General features: G+C 39.0%; 1 protein-coding gene across 1 annotated transcript; it reads left to right on the forward strand.

The window, feature by feature from the left end:
* The first annotated feature begins 346 nt into the window (after nt 1-346).
* Nucleotides 347-17,721, forward strand: LOC112880729 (rRNA biogenesis protein RRP5). The gene is made up of 40 exons (XM_025945476.1): nt 347-737; nt 853-1,070; nt 3,137-3,277; nt 3,370-3,546; nt 4,170-4,266; nt 5,038-5,150; nt 5,244-5,366; nt 5,446-5,517; nt 5,645-5,737; nt 5,888-5,998; nt 6,102-6,224; nt 6,577-6,765; nt 6,877-6,951; nt 7,135-7,271; nt 7,532-7,666; nt 8,399-8,538; nt 8,687-8,752; nt 9,124-9,230; nt 9,307-9,387; nt 9,459-9,533; nt 9,632-9,733; nt 10,320-10,473; nt 10,549-10,676; nt 11,080-11,163; nt 11,255-11,355; nt 12,234-12,387; nt 12,480-12,554; nt 12,633-12,783; nt 12,987-13,599; nt 13,928-13,988; nt 14,420-14,565; nt 14,644-14,827; nt 14,902-15,000; nt 15,068-15,399; nt 15,483-15,659; nt 15,915-16,011; nt 16,094-16,249; nt 16,349-16,585; nt 16,680-16,763; nt 17,174-17,721. Exons 1-40 carry the CDS (start codon nt 539-541, stop codon nt 17,294-17,296), a joined length of 5,730 nt encoding a protein of 1,909 aa, XP_025801261.1. The 5' UTR covers nt 347-538; the 3' UTR covers nt 17,297-17,721.
* Nucleotides 17,722-20,896: the final 3,175 nt, after the last annotated feature.

A 20,896-nucleotide genomic window follows, 5' to 3' on the forward strand; every position in this document is an offset into this window, starting at 1 on the left:
GAATTTAAGCATGATTTTCCCCTTGCTTCCGATTTTTTTTTCAAGAAACACTAATGGAAACAATTAAATTTAAAAAGTTTTGAGAGATCACCCTTTAAGATTAAATGGACAGTTCTCTCTATCTAAATTTTACAAAAAATAAAATGAATTAATCATCACTTACTTGCCGACAAACAAAAAGACATGGGCAGTTCGGTCCTATCAAGAGCCCCCCGGTCGGAGCCTCACTCAAGTTGGGCCGACCCATGCGAGCGGAAACAAATGGGCCCAAACACCAGATACCCCCATTCCTAAACCCTAGCCCAGCCCACGACTTGCTAAAACCCTAACCCCCGGTCCCCCCGCAAAGCACAAGCGCAGGAGGGGAGGCACCAGGCAGGCACCGCCATTACCCGCACGCCGCGACTCCGTGCTGACGGCGAGCGGCGCGGACGAGCAGCCGGCGCAAGCGAGCAGGCAGCGCCACGCCGCGACGAGTCTACCAGGGCTTATCGGCGCGGACCGGGACGCGTGAGAGGAGGTTCGAGCTCTCGCCGCCATGGCGCCACCGCGCGGCGACAGGAAGAAGGGGAAGGGCGCCGGCGGCAAGACCGACCTGGGCCCCGAACGCAAGCAGTTCAAAAAGCACCGCGAGAAGGAGGCTGCCGCTGAGCAAGGGGATGGCGACGGGGAGCGGCAGCAGCCGGGTTCCGCCGCTATCCTCGCGGCGGCGTCCGACGAGGCTGACTTCCCGAGAGGTAAGCATCGAGCCGAGCGTCCCCGCTCCTTCGGCTCCCCTTTTTTGCGGCTTGCGTCGTGCCAATTTTGCTCTGCGCTGATGTGTTGCTGTGTGTTTTGTGGGGTGCTGTGCAGGGGGACGCAGCTTCCTCAGCAAGGACGAGGTGGCGGAGGCCCGCGCGGAGGCCGAGGAGGATTTCGATAGGGAGGTGAAGAAGGGGAAGGGAAAGGGGAAGAGGAAGAGGAAGGTCGACGAGTCGTCTGGTTTCGGTGCGGATGATGACTTGGGGACACTCTTCGGCGGGGCCACCACTGGGAAGCTCCCACGATTTGCTAATCGCATCACAGTGAAGGTTTTCCCCTCTGAAACTCAGTTGCTTTGTAGGAATGTGATTGACCTTCGAATTAAATTGTATCATAGGTTTGTAACCTTGGTAACCACACATTCAACTGCTCGTTTATCTGGTGATTAGAGATCAGAAAACACCGTATAGGCTTAAGTTTAATGAGTCTGTTGTGCAATCTACCCTCTAAAATACAAATAGACAACCTGTTATAGCAAGTGGCTGTCAGGTTGTAGTGAAACCTTACAAGGTAGAATGGAATGCTGTAACTCCTAATGCTGTAATGTGTGATTCGCTCCAGTAGTTCAGTTGCAGGACACTATTAGGGATTTTCCCTCCCAAATTCCCATAGTCATATGCCTAACAGCCTTGAACCCTTGAAACACATGCCAGACAGCTGGAGTGTGCTTTCGAAGTGCAAGTAGACTAATACTAGTTAAAATTTCAAAATCTCGAAAGCACCATTGAATTGCTATATGCATTTATCTTTACCTGGTAGCATGAACTGGGTTCATGAGGTGCCGCTCCACATTGAATACTGCCTGGCAAGCTTTGAGTGAGAAAAATGGCAAGAATCTGGATCACACAATTCTTGAGGTCTTTTCCATTCTGTCTCACTTGCCACACTTTTCCAAGTTATATGATTTGCAAAGTGCATATTTTTTCATCCACTTTATTCAGCCCTTAGCAAGTTTGAAATTTGGAGCAGCAACCTCAGTCTCACACACCATGTTTTTAGATTAATCATCTATTTCTGGCCTTGTCCAATTGAGCACAGAATTATTTGAAGGCTTTGATAGCCAGGCACCTTTATGCTGTCACTTTTCCCTGATACTGTTTGAGGTCTGGCATGTTTGGTCTAACGAGTACTGGTGAGATCACACATATTTGTCAATGCATTCCCAGAATCGTCTCAGATGGGTGGGTGACTAATCAAGCCCTGTAGCACACATGCTCACACACATCCCATTCAATCTTTGTCATACTTTTGAACCTATGTTACACAGACACGGATACGTGTATCAGTATCGAGGCTGATACGGATATGCGGATACGTCATCTTCTCCAAAAACCTTGATACACGGATACGTTTCAGCATTTTTTTTAGAAGAAATAAATAAATAACAATACACAAAATAATTCATAATAATGAGAAATAAAAGTTCCAACACAGATAAATAGCAGGCAACATTGGAGCCTTGATGTCGGTCGTGGCCTCAGAACCTATGCTACCACTAGTGCTAGCATTAGCACTGCTCGATGCTGCCATCTACCCCTCAAGAAATCAAGAACAAGTCTCTGGATCAGAATGGGAAGGATGGAATCAAAGAGGAAAAGAAATGGACAGGAAAAAAAACAATTCAGAAGAACACTAGATCGAGAAAGGGTAACTCATGCTGCTGCGTGCTGGGTGTCCATGCTCGTCCTCTCCGGGGGCTCGTCGCGGACGGGTGGGGCTCATGTGTGCTGCGACGGTGGTTGGTGCTCCTTGCCGGCGGGCAGGCGCTGGCCGGCGGCTGCATGCTAGGTCAGGGGTAGATATGCGTGTGGTGTATTAGACAGGAGGCTGGTGCTTGCTCAGTGGGCTGGGCCGTATCCAAAAGAGCGTCCAGATACGTGTCCGGCCCACGTATCGAACCATTGATGTTTTATAATTTTCTGGACACACAGCAAACACGTTTCCAAGCCGTATTGGTGCCGTATCAGTGTCCGATACGTGGCCTCCCAGCCGTGTCCGTGTAACAGAGTTTTGAACTAAACACTCTCCATGAAAGGTTACTGGATTAGCCTGTTTTGGACGGTTTCAGTTGCAGTTGCTGGGATATTGTAAAAATTATGCTCTGTGATGCGAAGCAAGGTAATGTAGTTCAACATGCGGATTGTTCATGGCATTAGGTGAGGTAAGGCTGGCAGGGGTGCCATTGATTTCTTCAAATGAGACATTAGGTTATATATGTTGCTTGCTATGCATCGGGTGATGTTGCTGTGATTATTCTGATTTTGTTACCTTGAAATGTTTGGAACATGTGGTAAAATGGCCTTAGTTGGTGACAATGTATTTTTCCTTTTGCCAGAATGTTTCACCAAACATGAAGCTCTGGGGTGTTGTGATTGAGGTTAACCAAAAAGATATTGTATTAAGTCTACCTGGTGGAATGAGAGGGTTTGTGCGCTCAGAGGATGTATGTGACATTGCTTTGAAGGAAAATCGTAAGGTAGGTGTCAGCTTTTCTTAAATTATTACATAATTGATGTTTCTTTGTAAGTGATTTGTTATCTGGTGAGTCCAACTGATATTGTTTTGCAGGATAATGAGAACAGTATATGTGCTGAAGTCGTTCATGTTGGTCAGCTTGTTCCTTGTATTGTCATGCGAGTTGATGATGACAAGAAAGAAGGAAAAGTAAACAGAAGGGTTTGGCTATCGTTACGGTTAAGCCAGCTGTACAAGGGACTTTCTCTGGATGCCTTGCAAGAAGGAATGGTAATTTTTAATTACTCTGCTCTGGATGTGCTTGATAACAGCTGAGATTTTTGGAGAAGAAAAATCATCTATGTTCCATTGCGCACCTTGGTTCTAAATATGTTTTATTTTGTAATTCACAGTCATTTCAGTGTTTGTTTTTGATTCAATAATTTGATTATTCTACTGAAATCATAATGGAGCAGAACTTAATGTTTTTTGGAAAAAAATTGGGGCACACGTTTACATGCAAAATCAGAATCACTTGTTAGGGTATGCAGTCAAGCTTGCAGATATGTCTGGGAGCATATATTAAGGATATACATCCAGCAAAGATCTAGTCAAACCTCCTAAAGTCTGTTCTGCCAAACTTCCTAAAGTTGACCATTAATATGTTTAAAACCATCGGGATTTCCTATATGAAAATTGTATTTCTAGAAATGCATTCATAAAGGTTTAATTTTAATATCCTATAATCTATATTTATGTAAAGTTATAAAAGTAGAGGTCAAAGTTGCATCATGGAGCCTGCAAAGGTCTAAAACATCAAACAACAAGAATGGGAGTAGTTCCCATTTGAAATGGTTAGGCTCTGATCTGATTCTTGTATTTAATGATGGATGTTCATGTATATGTTTTCGTAGGTACTTACTGCCCAAGTTAAAAGTGTTGAGGACCATGGTTACATTCTTCATTTTGGAGTACCATCCTTTAGTGGATTTATGCAAAAGGCTGACAAAGGTATACTTATGCAGTAGCTTAATCAGATTGTGATAAATTGATGTTTCTCCTTGGCATATTTAAATAACCGTGCATTTTGCTATAGCAATAATCTAGAAGTTCTGTTTTCTCTCTTTTTGTTTGAACAGCACTCCCTTTTCTGGCAAGCTTAGTAGCTTATGAGCTTGTGGTTACATAGTTGTGTACATTCAGAACTTCGATCTCTAAAAGCTTACATTTTGTGGGAAAAATACAAATGAACTAAGGGCGTGTATGGCATGGCTCCAACTCCAAAAAGTTTGTGGAGTTCTTGGAGCTGCTCATACCCAGCTCCAGAAATTCTTGGAGCTAGAGTTGTAAATAAATCAAGGGTCTTTTGCTGAGTCATTATACTTTTGTTTTAGATTAAATAAAAATATAAAATATTTTAATATATTTTACAAATTTCAGCTCCAGCATGGATCTCAGAGCTAGAGCCATGCCAAACAGGCCCTAAACCTTTTCTCATTTGTTTTTTTTGTACTTATGCATATAAACAGTTTAGCTCTCTAGAGTTTCTTTGTTGTTTTCTTGTTTATGGTGCATGCACTTTACAAGGTATAGTTTGGAGTATATAAAATGTAGCTGTAGACTGGTCTCTATAGATTTTTATGCTTGCTAGCAGGACAAACATTATTGTGATTTGTGATAATTAATTATGGTCTGTATACTTAATTTGTTCCCAACTCTGATAATGATATCGTTTCTTGGGAGGTACTCAGGAGTTCATTAACTGTTTGTTCTCTTGAACAGAAAATGTGAAGATTGAGCGCAAACAACTGATACAATGTGTTGTGAAGGCTATCGACAAAACTCGGGCTATTGTTCACTTGAGTTCAGATGAAGAATTGCTTTCTAAATCTATTGTATGGCAAAGCACTATAAATGCTCTTTAGTGATCTTTATTTTCATTGTTATCTGAGTTATCTCTAACTTTTGTTTATGTTGTTTCTGTATAGATTAAAGATCTGAAAGGCCTTTCCATCGATCATTTGATTCCTGGGATGATGGTTAATGCACGTGTACATTCAGTTCTTGAAAATGGAGTCATGTTATCATTTCTTACTTATTTCAGTGGAACAGTAAGTGATTTCTTAACGGTTTAGTGACAATTTTTTGGGTTTGTATTATCATTTCACAGTGTCTGTGTTTTCTTGCCAGGTTGACATTTTTAATTTATCGAATCCCTTCCCCTCTGGTAATTGGAAAGATGATTACAGTAAGAATAAGAAGGTATTCAATAATTTCTTCTTTACATTATTGTTAATTGTCGTGGCTATGGTGCCTACACTTTTGCAATGTCTCCGAGATTCTTCTTTTCTTTGATTATTTTGGATAAGTAATTTGCAAGTACTTTTAGGTAAATGCACGGATCCTATTCGTTGATCCATCAACAAGGGCAGTTGGGCTTACATTGAACAAACATCTACTTCATCTTGGAGTGCCCCCTATTGTAAGTTGGCTGGTTTTGCGTAATAATCTGTTCGATGCATTCTTGGATATTGCCCTTTATTCCTGTAAAGTTGGCTTCAGTAGAAAATAGTGGAATGCTGTTATTTTTCTCAGTGTTCTTTCTTGATTGGTGATTTTTCCCTGTATGCAGAATCTAAAAGCTGGAGATATCTATGATAAGTCAAAGGTGCTGAGGGTAGATAAAAAGGCTGGTCTTTTTCTTGAAATACCTTCTTCAACTCCATCACCTGGATTTATTAGTGTATGTGAAACTTTAATGAATATTTTGTTGTGCATCAGTGTTGATTGCTGTAGAGCTCACATGGACTCATTCTAATATTTTGATATTGCAACCTGATCCTCAGATATATGACGTGTCAGACAAGGATGTGAAGAACTTGGAGAAGAAGTTTAAGGAAGGCAGTAGCTTACGCGTCCGTATACTTGGAGTGAGGAATCTTGAAGGGGTTGCAATTGGCACCGTAAAAGTAATTACATCATGCCACTCATTTTTCTTAGTGATGCTATTCGTCAAAAGGAACACTGGGAAACACACTTACAGTTTATGTTCTGATTTATTTCCCTTGGATTTTTAAGTTTTTAATTTTTTATACTCAGATATTTTATGCTTCTTAGCTCTTGTCACACCCCTTTTGGCATCCACTGGTGCATTAGACCTTTTGAATCTATAACTTGTGCACTCTGTTAATCGGTTTTCATTTGGTTTAAAACAATTACACTGTTGTGAACAAGCATGTTATGTATATATCCATTTTTGCATTGTAATATAGGCAACTGATATTTGTTACATGAGGATCTCTATGTTCTATGTGTTTGCAGGACAGTGCTTTTGAAGGGTCTGTTTTCACTCATGATGATGTTAAACCTGGAATGTTAGTGAGAGCTAAGGTTGCTACTGTTGAGCCATTTGGTGCAATTGTGCAGTTTTCCAGTGGTGTGAAAGCACTTTGCCCGCTTCCCCACATGTCAGAGTTGGAACATGTTGTGAAACCACCCAAGAAATTTAAGGTGCTGCTGTGATTTCTTGTTGCTCATGCCTCTTCCAATTGTTTGCACATGAAATGTCTATGTTAAACCATGTTGAATATGATGATGAATGAACTGAGTTTGTTCATGTAGGCTGGAGCCGAGCTTCTATTCCGTGTATTGGGCTGCAAATCCAAGAGAGTTACAGTGACATACAAGAAGTCTCTGGTACTGTGTTCTTATTGAGAATTTCTGGTGCCTAATTTACAACAGTACATATTATTATTTTCTAAAGCTTTACTAATTCTTCTCTAGATAAGAAGAATCAAAGATAGAGCTCATAATCCTTTTTATATCTGTTCTTTGTTTTCTCTGAGAGAGTCCAGTAATAAAATTATGGATCTATTTCAGGTGAAATCAAAACTTGATGTGCTAGCATCCTATGCTGATGCTAAAATCGGTTTAGTGACTCATGGATGGATTACAAAAATTGAAAAGCACGGCTGCTTTGTAAAATTCTACAATGGAGTTCAGGGTTTTGTTAGCAGGTTAGTATCTCCATTTCCTACTTCTGAAGTACGTCAGCTTGGTGCTATGAGTCAAAAATTGATTTTTGCTACAAACTCATGTTAGATAAATTAAAAGTGATGGTTGAAACTTATTGATTTTAGTAGTGTGTATCTGGCTTTGAGGGTGGATGGCCTTTACTGTTCTTGGCACCATTGTTTTATTAAATACTATTTTTCACAGTTTTATTTATATGATTCTGAATCATCTGCTTTCTTGATTCCGTTTGAATTGCTATCAGATCTGAGCTTGGATTAGAGGCAGGAACTGAAGCAGAAAATGTTTATCATGTTGGGCAAGTCGTCAAATGTAGAATTATCAGTGTGCTCCCTGCTTCAAGGAGAATAAACATTAGTTTCATCGTATCTCATAATAGGTGAGTTCTGTCATACTTTTTTGTTTCTATTTTCCTGCTCTGTTAATAAACTGGCTTTGTTTGACATGACAGCCAAGCATATATTTTTAGAATTTCTTTGAAGTTTATTCTTTCATCGAAAATTTTCTGTCATCTTTCTGCTTGTCTTTGAAGATTTATTTGGTTTTAAAATTATAAAGTCTCAATTCTCATCAGTGGAGGTCCAGGCCCAGCATTTTAGTATTTTTCGTGTTTAGGTAAATAGGATGATATGGTGGGGCTTTAAAACGACTTGCCAGTTTAGAAAATAGTATTTTGATGGAGAAAGTAAAATGATGGAGACGAACAACTTGACCTGCTGTAGACCAAGAAAATAATTAGGCTCATCAGGACATGTAGTATCACCAGTTATCTACATGATACTTTTAAACTTTTCATTTAGTGGTGTACTCTGCGCTGAAGTTTTCCATAAGCATCGCAAAAGTGTTTGTGAATGGTCTAACTGGACACCTCTACCACATGATGTCAAAGTTGTGTCTTTGAGCTTCTATATTTTGGGTAATTTCTTTGATTTCGAGTCCCTTTTTGGGTAATGCTCCCACCTGGCAACTATGAATTTCATCTTTAAACAAGAAAAAGTTCCTGCCAGTTCTCTGCTTTGTTTTCAAACTTGTACGGAATTTTTCCAGAATGGTCATTTTTCGTATTTTGTAGCTTTACATTTAACTTTGCATTTATTTTTGCCCCATGTAGGGTTATTCCAGCAGATACTGCAAAGTTAGGTACTATTGTCTCTGGTGTTGTGGAACGACTTACTGCTGCAGCTGTTGTTGTCAGTGTAAATGGCTTCTCCAAGGGGACAATACTAAATGAACATTTGGCAGACCATCATGGTATACCCTAATATATTATGTTACGTGATTTGTAACTATTTTGTTGAATCAAGAAATTTCCCTCCCTCTTGTGGGTGCACTCATATTCTCTGTTGCAGTTTATTCATAATATGTTTAGTGCTCTAACCACTGAGTTTTTTTTCATTAGGTCAAGCTGCTCAGTTGAAGAATCTGCTGAAACCTGGGCATGAGTTCAACCAACTCCTAGTTCTCGGTGAAGTCAACAAACTTCTTCATTTCTTATTAAATGCATATTAAAAAGAAGGATCCTCTTGCTGTCCTGTGCTACTTTTTCATAAATAGTCGACGTTTAGAACATTGACAGTCTCTGATTTCAATTTTGGCTTTACCTTTCTATATGGAAATGATATTAAAGAAATTCTAAAATCATTATATCATTACCAATATCGACAGAGTATCTTGTATGGTTTATGAAAGAGTGAACAGAATGTTACAACGGCATATTTTCCGTTCACTGTTATGCATGCAGTCTTGTAGCTTGTCATCATCATACTGATAGTTGTTCTTCAGATTGATTTCACATTGCTAATTTTCCTTCTGGTTTTCTAATACCATGCTCTGCAGATATCGAAGGCCAAAATTTAGTTCTTTCAGCAAAGCACTCACTTATCGATAGCGCAAGTGACATTCCTTCAGAAATATTGCAGATGCATCCTGGAGCTGTAGTGCATGTAATTTTTTATTTTTCTCTAGTTATTTTTGCTAAGCTTTTAATGATCAACTCAGCTGACAGTTCTTTTCTCTTAGGGTTATATTTGCAACATCATAGAAGCTGGTTGTTTTGTCCGCTTTCTTGGACATTTGACTGGTTTCTCTCCCAAGGACAAAGTAAGAAAATTTTCAACTCTGCCTTTCTTTCTTTTTTGAAGAGAATATCTAATTTTTCTTGTTTCACAAAGGCAGTTGATAGGCGGGTAGAAAAGCTTTCTGATGTGTTCTATGTTGGCCAGTCCGTTCAGAGTCATATACTCAGTGTATGTCTCCGTATTTCCTGGTATATATATATATATATTTGTTATCATCATCTGTTATTTTTGTTCTTCTAAATCTTTGTTTCTCCTCCCCCTAATAGGTAAACACAGAAACTGCTAGAGTAAAACTCTCACTTCAACAGTCAATGTGCTCATCAACGGATTCTTCATTTATTCGAGGATACTTTCTTTTGGATCAGAAGGTTATAATAAAATACAATTACCTCTTACTTCATGTAGAAGAAAAGTTTTCATTGATCTTCTGGTAGCTTGTAATAGTAGTGGCTTCGATGTGTGGGCATGTGAGATTTTTGTGGAACCTGCTAAGTAATTAATATTTTCTTGCGGGGACCAGGGTAGCTAATGGCTATTTCCTTTGTTGTAACTGTTGTTTCTTGTTTTCTTTGTTTCTTCAATTGCTAGTTTCCTTTTCTTTTAATGTGTACACATGGGGCATCTTGCTCATGTGCTTGTGCATATTGGATAGATGTGGGTCTTCTATAAGATAACCTAGGACATGGTGAGTTTGCTGTGGGGACTTCATTATCATTAGTGATAATTTGGACATATGACACTGTTGGTCAGAGCCGGGTAATTTGTTCAATAACTTAGGGTTTGGATTAAAATACCACCACCAGTAAATCTGTAACAAAATTTCATTATTTAAGAGTTTGGACTTTTAACTGATGTACCTTTTGTATCTTAGCTTTTATGATTCTCATATGTTAAGCTCATTCGTAATGATGTTTTAACATACACTTGTCACTTGTGTCTACCTCTGTGATATAGATTGCTGCATTGAAGTACTCAAGCCATGATTGGACTCACGCTTTTGGCATTGGTAGCCTAGTTAAGGGGGAGGTGGGAGCAATAGAAGAATATGGTATTATCCTTAACTTCAATGACCATCCGGATGTTGTTGGTTTAATTGAACATCATCAACGTAAGTAATTCTCCTTTGATGATATTAACCATCCCACTTACAATCATGCTAATTTTTTTCCTTCTGTTGCTGCAGTCAGTGGCAGTACTCTAGAAGTGGGATCTTCTGTGAAGGGTCTTGTTTTGGATTTATCTGATGGAGTTGTCAACTTATCCCTTAAACCAGAGCTAGTCCGTAGTGCCAGAAATGTCGCAACAAAAAAGGTAATAATTGTACCTTTGGTGCGAAGTTATCAGTAATATACCTTGCCAGGCATGCACTGTACACAGGTTAGGCATTGCAGGTGCCTGAAATAGGTTACATGCTTGTTCGTCTTGTGTGTGGTCTATATATTATGGTCTTGTGCGAAGTTATCAGTAATTTATTATGGCCTATATATTGCTTGCTGTTATGCCCTTCATATGTGTGGTGATTGTTAGAAACTTGTGCACATTGGCTTTGGGCAGTATAGATTAACTCTGGATCACATCATGAACACTTTATCCAGAACTCAGTCTGCAATTTTTCTTTACGTTTTAATTAGCACAAGGTGCAGTTTTTTATTATATTTAGTCCTGTTCATGTATTATCAAAACTTACATTATGTTTCTTCTTTGCACTTTATAGAAACGCCAAAGGGCTGCAGTTGCAGACTTGGAGCTTCATGAGGAAGTGAATGCAGTTGTGGAAATAGTCAAAGAGAGCTATGTGGTGAGCAAATTACTCCATTTGACCAATTTGTTTGTTGAATAATAGGCTGATTGCAATTTATTTTACCCTTTTGTGTTTTTATTTAATCCAGGTTCTTTCGATCCCCGAGTACAGCTATGCCATTGGTTTTGCACCACTGATGGATTACAACTCACAACTGCTTCCCTGCCACCGCTATGATAATGGGCAACGGTAATTTTTGGAACTTTGCCAGTTTTGAATTCAATTTTTGGCATTGTTAGCTGCTACTCCCTCTGTTCCAAATTATAGGTCATTTTGGCATTTCTAAATCCATAATTTTTGCTATGCACCTAGATATACACTATGTCTGGATACATAGCAAAAACTATGTAACTAGAAATACCAAAACGACCTATAATTTGGAACGGAGCGAGTAAAATTAAGTACCCTACTGGTCAGCTTTGATGTTAACACTGAGGGAACTTTGAGCCTTTCTATTTGTAGCACTACAGAAAAATGTTATAATTAGTCTCTTGATATAAATTCTTTTGGAGTTACAGATTTAATATTTGCTCGAGCTTGCAATTATCATAGCTTAAGCAGGAACATGGGAACGGAACAATAAAGAAGACTGATTGTTTGTGTTCAAGCAAAGCTTGTACCTTGCTTGAGTTGAGCTTGATAAGGTTTTTGGTATTAGAGACACTTGATTGGTACTCCATTTCATTTTGTTAGGTGTGCACATATTTTGAGTCAAACCTCGTACTTTTTAACCAACAATTAGCGGCACATGATATAAATTTTTGTTATACAGGAATTATATCATTGGATTCACATTTGAATGTACTTTTGTATGATTATAACAGAAATTAAGAGTCAAATCTAGTTTTGGAGGCTTCCAAATCAAATCATGCCTTATTATTTTTAAAAGGAAGTATAAATGTTGGCACAGCCTACCATACCAATCTTGTCCTGGATTTATGAATTCGGTATTTACGAACATTTTTAGTTAATGATCTAAAAAAGCCACTGTTGTAGGATACATAGTTATATCGTTATTTCTTATTTCAACTGTGTCACCCACTTGTTTTTCTTCACTTTCATTGTAGCATTACTGTGATTGTGGGAAATACCCCAAGTTCTGACCCTTCTGGAAGGCTCATCCTGCTCCCAAAGGCATCAGCCCAGGATTCTGGCCTCTCTGGTTCTAAAAGGGCTAAGAAGAAATCTGACTACAAAGTTGGGTCACTTGTTGAAGCAGAGGTCAATTATTTTCATTTCAGATCCTAAAGTTGACACCTGTTTCTATTTTCTGTGTTTGCAAACTTTGCTTACACAAATCATTTGGACCTCAGGTTATTGATATCAAGCCACTAGAACTTGTACTGAAATTTGGTGCCAATCTTCATGGAAGAATTCATATTACTGAGGTAGACATCAGACCTTTCTTGAGATATCTTTCTTATGTAATATTGTCTAATCACTAATTAGTGATACATTTCTGATAGGTTCTTGAAGAGGATTCTGCTGAGCATCCATTTAGTAAACTCAGAATCGGGCAAAAGCTTACAGCCAGAATTGTTGCAGAGGCTGAACCTTCTGGAAAGAGTGGCAAAAATTTCAAATGGGAACTGTCTATTAGACCGTCTATGCTTAAGGGTACGCTTTACTTGTAGTCTTTTCAAATTTGTCTATTCCATAATAAACAATTATCTAATGTATGTCATATGGCTTACCTTCAGATCATCCATCACTAAAATCCTGTGCTGGCTGCTTTGCATTGTTACCTTTTTGTGTTTCTTAATGTTTGACATGGCTTTCTTTCCTGATTGTTGGATCTTTATTACTGGAAATTGAACCAGGTGAGTTTGAAGAATCAACTGCTCGTAAAGAACTAAATCACACCACGAATGCTGTTGTGCGTGCTTATGTGGTCAAGGTGGATAAGGAATGGGTCTGGTTAACTGTATCAAGAAATGTTATGGCCCATTTATTTATTCTTGATAGTTCTTCTGAGCCCAGCGAACTAAAGGAGTTCCAGCAGCGTTTCAGTGTAGGCCAAGCAGTAAAAGGCCGTGTTATCAGTGTGAACCGGGAGAAAAGATTGCTTAGGGTGAAAGCACTTGATAACCAATGTGCACAACATAATATAGACAAAATACAACAATCAGAGTCCTCTTTGGTTGAACAAACAAAACAAGGAGATATCATTGGTGGACGTGTTCAAAAAATTCTACCTGGTGTTGGTGGGCTTGTCGTTCAGATCGGACCTCATCTTCATGGAAGGGTTCATTATACTGAAATTGTCGACTCATGGGTGGCAGAACCCTTGTCTGGATTCCATGAGGGTCAATTTGTGAAGTGCAAGGTCATCTCTGTGAGCCGCTCGTCTGAAGGATCTCTTCGAGTTGATCTATCACTCCGTTCATCAAACCTTCGCATAGATTCTAGCAATTCAAGACTATTTGATGAGGGGTAAGTGCTTTTTGTCATGATTTTCTTATTAATGAGATATTAATGAACAATGTTATTTCATTTATATAAGTGTTCTTTCATTTAAAAAAAATGAAATTGTACTCCAAACTGACATCTAAGTATGTAGTAGTATTAGCTCTAGCTGATGGTAGCTGTTCTTTTGAATATGGAGTATTGGCCCAGATGTCTCACTTTCGGAGATAAAATCCTGAGCCACTACCATGCAGCCAAGCAAGCCCTTGTTAGGGAAAATCTTGTAATAATGTTGTCGAGAATAAAGTATACCTACCACTTACCACTGGCATTTACGCCATGAATTGTTTTATAGGGCGACCTGTATGCATCGTGTTGAGAAGATAGAGGATCTGCTTCCTGGAACTGAGATTAAGGTATTTTCCCCCATTTTTGTAGTAACGTACTTTCATTACATGTGAATAAGGTAGAGTATAATTCAATTTAGTAATGTACTTTCTAACATATATCAGTTTATCATTCCTGAAAAATTCAATTTATTACTTCATTCGTACAAAAGTTGTAAATAGTGTCAGTGGCAAAACACATTAACTCTGGGCAAATTCTCTATATGCTGTATATCAGAATACCTATGTGTCTTTTACCTCTTTTTCTAAAGGTTAACTGCTACCTGTTGGGAAAAAAATCATCCATAAATGAATACAAGATGTTAAGCTTTTTTTTATATATTTATTATTGTTGAAGGGTAGTATGCCAAGAACTAAAGTTAGTTTTTTCAGTGACCATCTATTATGAAATGTATCTTCTGTATTGTGGAGTGACATATGCTGTCCTGTTAACACTCTAGGGATACGTGAAGAATGTTAATCCCAAAGGATGTTTTATTATGCTTTCTCGAATGGTTGAGGCTAGGATTACCCTGTCAAATTTATCAGATGAATATGTTGAAAATCCGCAGAAGGATTTCCCCATAGGAAAGCTTGTACATGGAAGGTGAGATCTTACCATTTGCAAATGCTCATGTAAAATACAAATATATTCTCCGTTGAATCTAACAAAAAAAAACTGCAGGGTCTTGTCTGCGGACCCATCATCAGGGAGAGTTGAGGCATCACTTAGGAAGAACACTGGTAGCAAATTAGAAAAGCCAGATGATATTAATTATAGTGATTTGCATGTTGGGGACATCATTGACGGCCAAGTTAAGCGGGTTGAATCCTATGGATTATTTATCACAATTAGCAGCAGTGAATTGGTAGGTGTTGTCATTAGACTCCGGAGCTTTTTGAAATTATTGTGTGTACCATTTTATAACCACTCTTTTTGCAGGTTGGGCTGTGCCATGTATCAGAACTTTCTGATGAGCCAGTCGTAGATATTAACTGTTGCCATAAAGCTGGTGATATGGTTAAAGCCAAAATTCTGAAGGTAAGGTCTATCTTTTGTCATGCCTTCTTGCCATTGCGCATTTTAAAATTCGCTACTTTGCATTCAGATTGATGAGAAGCGGCACCGAGTATCCCTTGGAATGAAGAAATCTTACTTCGATTCTGGTCCAACAGCTGGTACAAATGATGATGAGGATGATGAAATTGCTCCTATGGACATCAGCATTGCCTCTCAGATGGCTGGATATCACAACAGAACTTTAGTTCATCCTACAGCAGAACCAAGGGCTTCTGTGCTGCCTCTTCAGGTCTCCTTGGATGAATCTGAAGGTTCTGACCTAGAGGATAATTGTGATAAAGGTCATGAAATTGCCAATGGAACTGAAGCGAATGATAAAAAGAGTGATAAACGGTTAAAGAAGGAAGCAAGGAAACAAAGGTATCCAGACATTTCATTCTACTTCTATGACCTTGTTTCTTTGACATACATCAGACTTTACATGCTTATATGGTTTTCAACAGGGAATTAGAAATTAGTGCCTTGGAGGAAAGGGCTTTACAGGGAGATATACCAAGAACTCCAGATGATTTTGAGAAGTTGGTCAGGAGCTCCCCGAATAGTAGTTTTGTCTGGATAAAATATATGGCATGTTTGTTAGACCTTGCAGATGTTGACAAAGCACGTGCAGTAGCGGAGAGGTCTGTCTGCAGTCCAAACATTAATTCTAATATTGTTCAAAATAATCTTTGTGATAGGAAGTAGTTTTCTTTTATCATCTTGGTAGTTTTCTGTTGGTTTCGTTTCCAAAGGATGTAGATTTTCCTTGTTGAAACATTCTTTTGGGACTTACCCTTTGTTTTCTGTGGATTAAAATTATATGTTTTTTCCTTTTTCTGTTCAAACTTTTTGGCTGCATCAGTTTGCATCTTTTACAATTTCCCTCGTTCATTTAGGGCTTTAAAAACAATAATCCCCAGAGAAGAGGAGGAGAGACTTAATGTTTGGGTAGCATATTTTAATCTGGAGAATGAATATGGGAGCCCACGGGAGGTAAAATTGAGCAATGTTATATTTTGGGTTCCTTTCTGTTGTAGCACTTGGATATACTGATACATCTGTTGATGTACACCAGGATGCTGTCAAGAAGGTATTCCAAAGAGCTTTGCAATATTGTGATCACAAGAAGTTGCACTTGGCTCTTCTCGCACTGTATGAGAGGACTGAGCAGTACCAACTTGCAGATGAACTGCTTGATAGAATGACCAAAAGATTCAAAACTTCTTGCAAGGTTAGTTTGTCAGTTTCTTTTTTTTTGAGCGGAAGAGGTAGTGAACTATATCCTATTTGTATCTGGAGCATAATTATGATTTGTATAATGTAACTGCAGATATGGTTGTGCCGTATTCAGTTTGCCCTCAAGCAAGGCAAGGATGTTGACTACATCAAAGCTGTTGTAAACCGTGCCCTTCTAAGTTTGCCACCGAGAAAGCGTATAAAGTTCCTCTCGCAGACAGCTATTCTAGAATTCAAGTGTGGGGTGCCTGAAGAAGGAAGGTCCAGATTTGAACTAATCTTACGGGAGTACCCAAAAAGAACTGATCTTTGGAGTGTTTATCTAGACCAAGTAAGGAGCATTAAATTCTTCATATATAAATCATGTCATCTGTAGTGTTCTCAAATCATGCAAGTTTGTTTACATTTATATTGACATTTTGTAGGAAATCCGCCTTGGTGACATAGAAGTTATACGTGCATTATTTGATAGGGCTACTTGTCTTACCCTACCTCCAAAAAAGATGCAGGTTTGGCTAACTCCCCATGGATTTTAGTATTTTATTGCTATATGTTGTATGATAACAAATATATGCGGAAACTTCAATCAGAACTGTTCTCACCATGCAGCTTATTTTTCTGGGTGCACTCGATGTAATGAGTGAAATATTACTTATTTTTATTTTTTGTTATTTCTTTGCTAAACTCAACCTTGAAATGATTGGACATAGGCTTATTTCTTATTTGTGGTTCAATCTTGAACTCTAGCATATGTTTGTTCCTTTTGCTGTAGTGCTGGTATGATCTCTTGAATCACTTCTGGATGGATTGTTACTTGTTCTGCTATGGTTTTGCGGTTCTCGACAGTTTTCTTGTCAAAAGCTATAACAAGAGGGACCATTTATTATTTTCACTGATCTTTGTGTTCATTGTCTCGCAGTTCTTGTTCAAAAAGTACCTTAAGTTCGAGAAATCACTGGGTGAAGACAATGAAAGGATTCAGCATGTGCAGCAGAAGGCAATGCAATATGTTGAGAGTTCGCTGCCGTCACAAAGCCAGTAAAGCTACCCCTGACTTTGAACGGTTGCCACCACTGGCGATGCAGTGCGCGACTTGCTACAGTGATCTTTGCTTCCAGGAGTAAGATGCTGACACGGCTAGAATCAGAATGTCCGCAGACATGCGGCCAAGAATGGAGGATTTGTTAACCCACCAGGTCCACAATTTTGATCATGACAGAATCAAGAGAGAATGTTAGGAAGTTCCCTATCGTGATTTGTGGAGCAATATTTTGTATCCAGTCGACAGGCATACCTATTGAACATTGTTGTGATAATGTCGATGAAAATGCCGAATGTTTGAAAGGAAAAAAAACTAAACTGTCATAAAAGGTTTTTAGGTTTTGAAGATTGCGATATTGTCCCACGTATCACCCAAAAGTCAGGGTTTTTGTTTTTTTAATCTCATTTTTTTGGTTTGGAGGTTCATTCGAAAAGTGAAAGTCTTAAGTTTTCCTCGTACATTCTGGTATGCACTCCTTTCAGGAGATTGAAGGAACCGCAGACTGTTGCGTTATTTGGTGGGCGCGTACAAAATTCTTCTATATCATCAAAACTTGAAACAATCTCTTCTATGCCATAAATTTTAAAATCCCTTTGCTGCCATGCTTGTAATTTTACATCTTTATATATGACATTGCTGTCAAGGGTTATGAATTCCTAATCCGTGGAGATTTTGATATGCCAGGTAGGGAGAGTGGGAGTTCTTTTTTTTGAAAAGAGTGGGAATTTTGGTAGGATGAGAAGCGTGAGTTTAGAGGTCCACCCTACACCGACCACTTTTCTAAGAGGGGTGGTAATTGGGTGGGCATTATGCTTTTATAAGTAGAAGATGGATGTATCTACATTCTTCATCATGATTATACAACTTTTCAAATAGAGGATTTGAGTTCCGTCTTAATCTTAACTCTATTAATTACCTCTCTGAACCAAACAAGGGATTGGGACTGAAAATCAAATTCCTCTCTTAGGCGCTTGCTGTATTGAAACTTTAAAGCTTTTCCTCCAAGGTTTGTAAGTGTTATCCTAAGTACAAAAAATTAACCTCGCACAAAATTATAGAAAGATGCAATATCTACAACATCAATTTACTTTCATTAAATGCATCGTGAAATATGCCAGATGCTTCATTTAATTTGTATGAGAGGTGATGTTAATATTATTTTCTATAAATTTTGTCCAAGTTAGAGAAATTTAACTTATGACAAAATAAAAATATCTTACAAAAGGAGTCAAAACCTGATGAAGGAGTCAAGTTTATGCCTAGATAGCTCTAGCCTATTTTCTGTCACGCCCTAGAAAATCTGATAAAGGGGTCAAGTTTATGCCACAAGGTCATCATGCATCTCTGCACAAAATATAAGTTATTGGCATTCCCGAGTACACGAATGTGCCACTCACCTATTATAATATCTATAAGAGAGGACACAAGTCACAACCTAATTAGAGGACAACAATTCGGATCCATCTAGATATTCTTTTTTTAGTGGCATCTAGATATCCTTGGTTCTACCTTCCTCGTCTCCCTTTTTCTTGTGTCTGTTTTTTTCTTACCACATCAAGTAATGACCCCGTTGATGATCATGAGCCGAGCAAACCTAATTCCGGCATTTGAAGCTCCAACTGTTACATTCTTACAACTAAACCAAAAAGAGAACACGCCACTGGTTGAATTTTGATGGAGTTACTCCCTCCATCCTATGAAGAGTGTAATTTTAATTTTCTTAGACAATTTAGTGGTGGCTTGAAAAGACTCATGCTCTTATTTGTTAGCCACATGCAGTTAGTTTTCGCATGCAAATTAGATTTGACTATTTAATTAGGTAGGTAGTTAAGATGCAATTTTTGGAATTGCACTTTTTGTAGAATTTTTTTTCAAAGGCAAGATGCATTTTTCATGGGACGGAGGACGGAGGGAGTATATCGTATTAATGTTAGTTGGAGGATTACTAGATGATAATTAGAGCAAGAGAAATAATAATTTATCAAGGTAAAATAGACGTTTGAGTCCCTCAACTTTGCTCTAAGGGTCAAGTTCGTCCCTCAACTTTCAAATTGACCAGACCAATCTAATCCCTTAACTTTTATTTTTTTTTCAAACTTATCCTTATCGTAACGTGACTCCCCATATTAACATAAGAATAATGCGAAATATTCCTTTTACCTTTAGCTTCTTCCTTCCCTCCTCAATTTTCATCAATGTATTATTGCAAAATTTACTTGAGCTTGTAATTTCCAGATCAATGGAGTAACTTGAATCATCTGTTTTTAGAACTTGAATTCTAGCTATTCAAATTAGACAATCTGCATATAAATTCTAACACTTGAGTATGTAAGTTTAGGTTAGCGTTTCTAAAAAGTTAAGGGGAAGTAGGAGGCAAGGATAAATTGGATCTTTTATATTAGTTTCAGTGTTAATTTGGAGAACTACACTTGCATAAGGATAAGTTTGATCAAAAATAAAATTTGAGAAAATTAGATAGGCCGATTTGATAGTTTAAGGATGAATTTACCGATAGGATAAAGTTGATAAACTAAAATAGCTATTTTACCATTTATCAATAGGAAGTTCTATGAAATAGTAAGTTCTATGAAGTACGGTTGATTTATGTAACTATGTCTATTTTCTCTCTCCTTTCCGTATTCCCTACCTTCTCCTATCCTGCTCTCTCAACTCTACTTGCATAACGTCATAGGGTGTGTTTGGTTCCCTGGTTTAGGCCTGGACAGGCTTGCGTGATGCAGCCTCGTGGCGTTTGGTTGCCTGCCCAAGCACCTAACCCAGACCTATCTAATGCAGCAAGGTCCCTCTAGCCTGACTCCGCTAGAAGTTAGAATTAGATGTACCAGAGCAACTCCAGCGGACCCTCTAAATAAACTTTCATCTTAAATTTGAAGTGTGGAATAAAAAACATACTCGAGCAAATCCTCTATTAAGGCTCCTATTTCGGGGAGACCTTCAAATTTTTTCTTCCACTCTCTGAAGGGTCTTCAGGGAGCTCCCTATCCACTGATAAATAGGTTCCACCCTTTATATTAAAAGAAGAGGGTAAGATATAGATGCCACTGCTGATTGAGGGTAAAAAACTAGCCCTCAGCTGCTCGCCGCTGCCGCGCCCACGACTTGCTCCGCCGCGGTGGTGACCATCTCCGCAGCGGCACCTCGCGCGGAGCTGGGTGCCAAGGCAGGGAGGAAGAGCGGAACCACATGCTTGAACGGACTGGATTGCACTCGTGCTTGTCGATTTGGGAGAGAAGCTGGGTACTGGCAATTGGGGAGGAGCAGAGTGTGCTGGCGTTGCAGCTTGATTCAGAGGGAACACGACAAAGCATATTGCTTGCTTTTGCGTCAAATCGATTGGGGAATCACCCGTGCCGCCGATCGAGAAAAGAAACTCATGAGATAGATAGCCTGCCGACTGGTGGGGAGAGAGGTGGTAGGAATACGCGCCTCCGATGGAGAAGAGAGGAGGTGAGAAGACGGACGGCTCACCGGTTGCAAAGACGCCAGCCAAACAAACCAGTCTTAGGCTGCCCAGGCCAGAAAACTAAGCCAGGCTGGCCTTAGCCCAGCAACCAAACAGGCCCTTAGGTAATTACTTAA

Source organism: Panicum hallii, chromosome 2 (assembly GCF_002211085.1).
Source record: "Panicum hallii strain FIL2 chromosome 2, PHallii_v3.1, whole genome shotgun sequence".
In the NCBI taxonomy this organism is placed as follows: domain Eukaryota; kingdom Viridiplantae; phylum Streptophyta; class Magnoliopsida; order Poales; family Poaceae; genus Panicum; species Panicum hallii.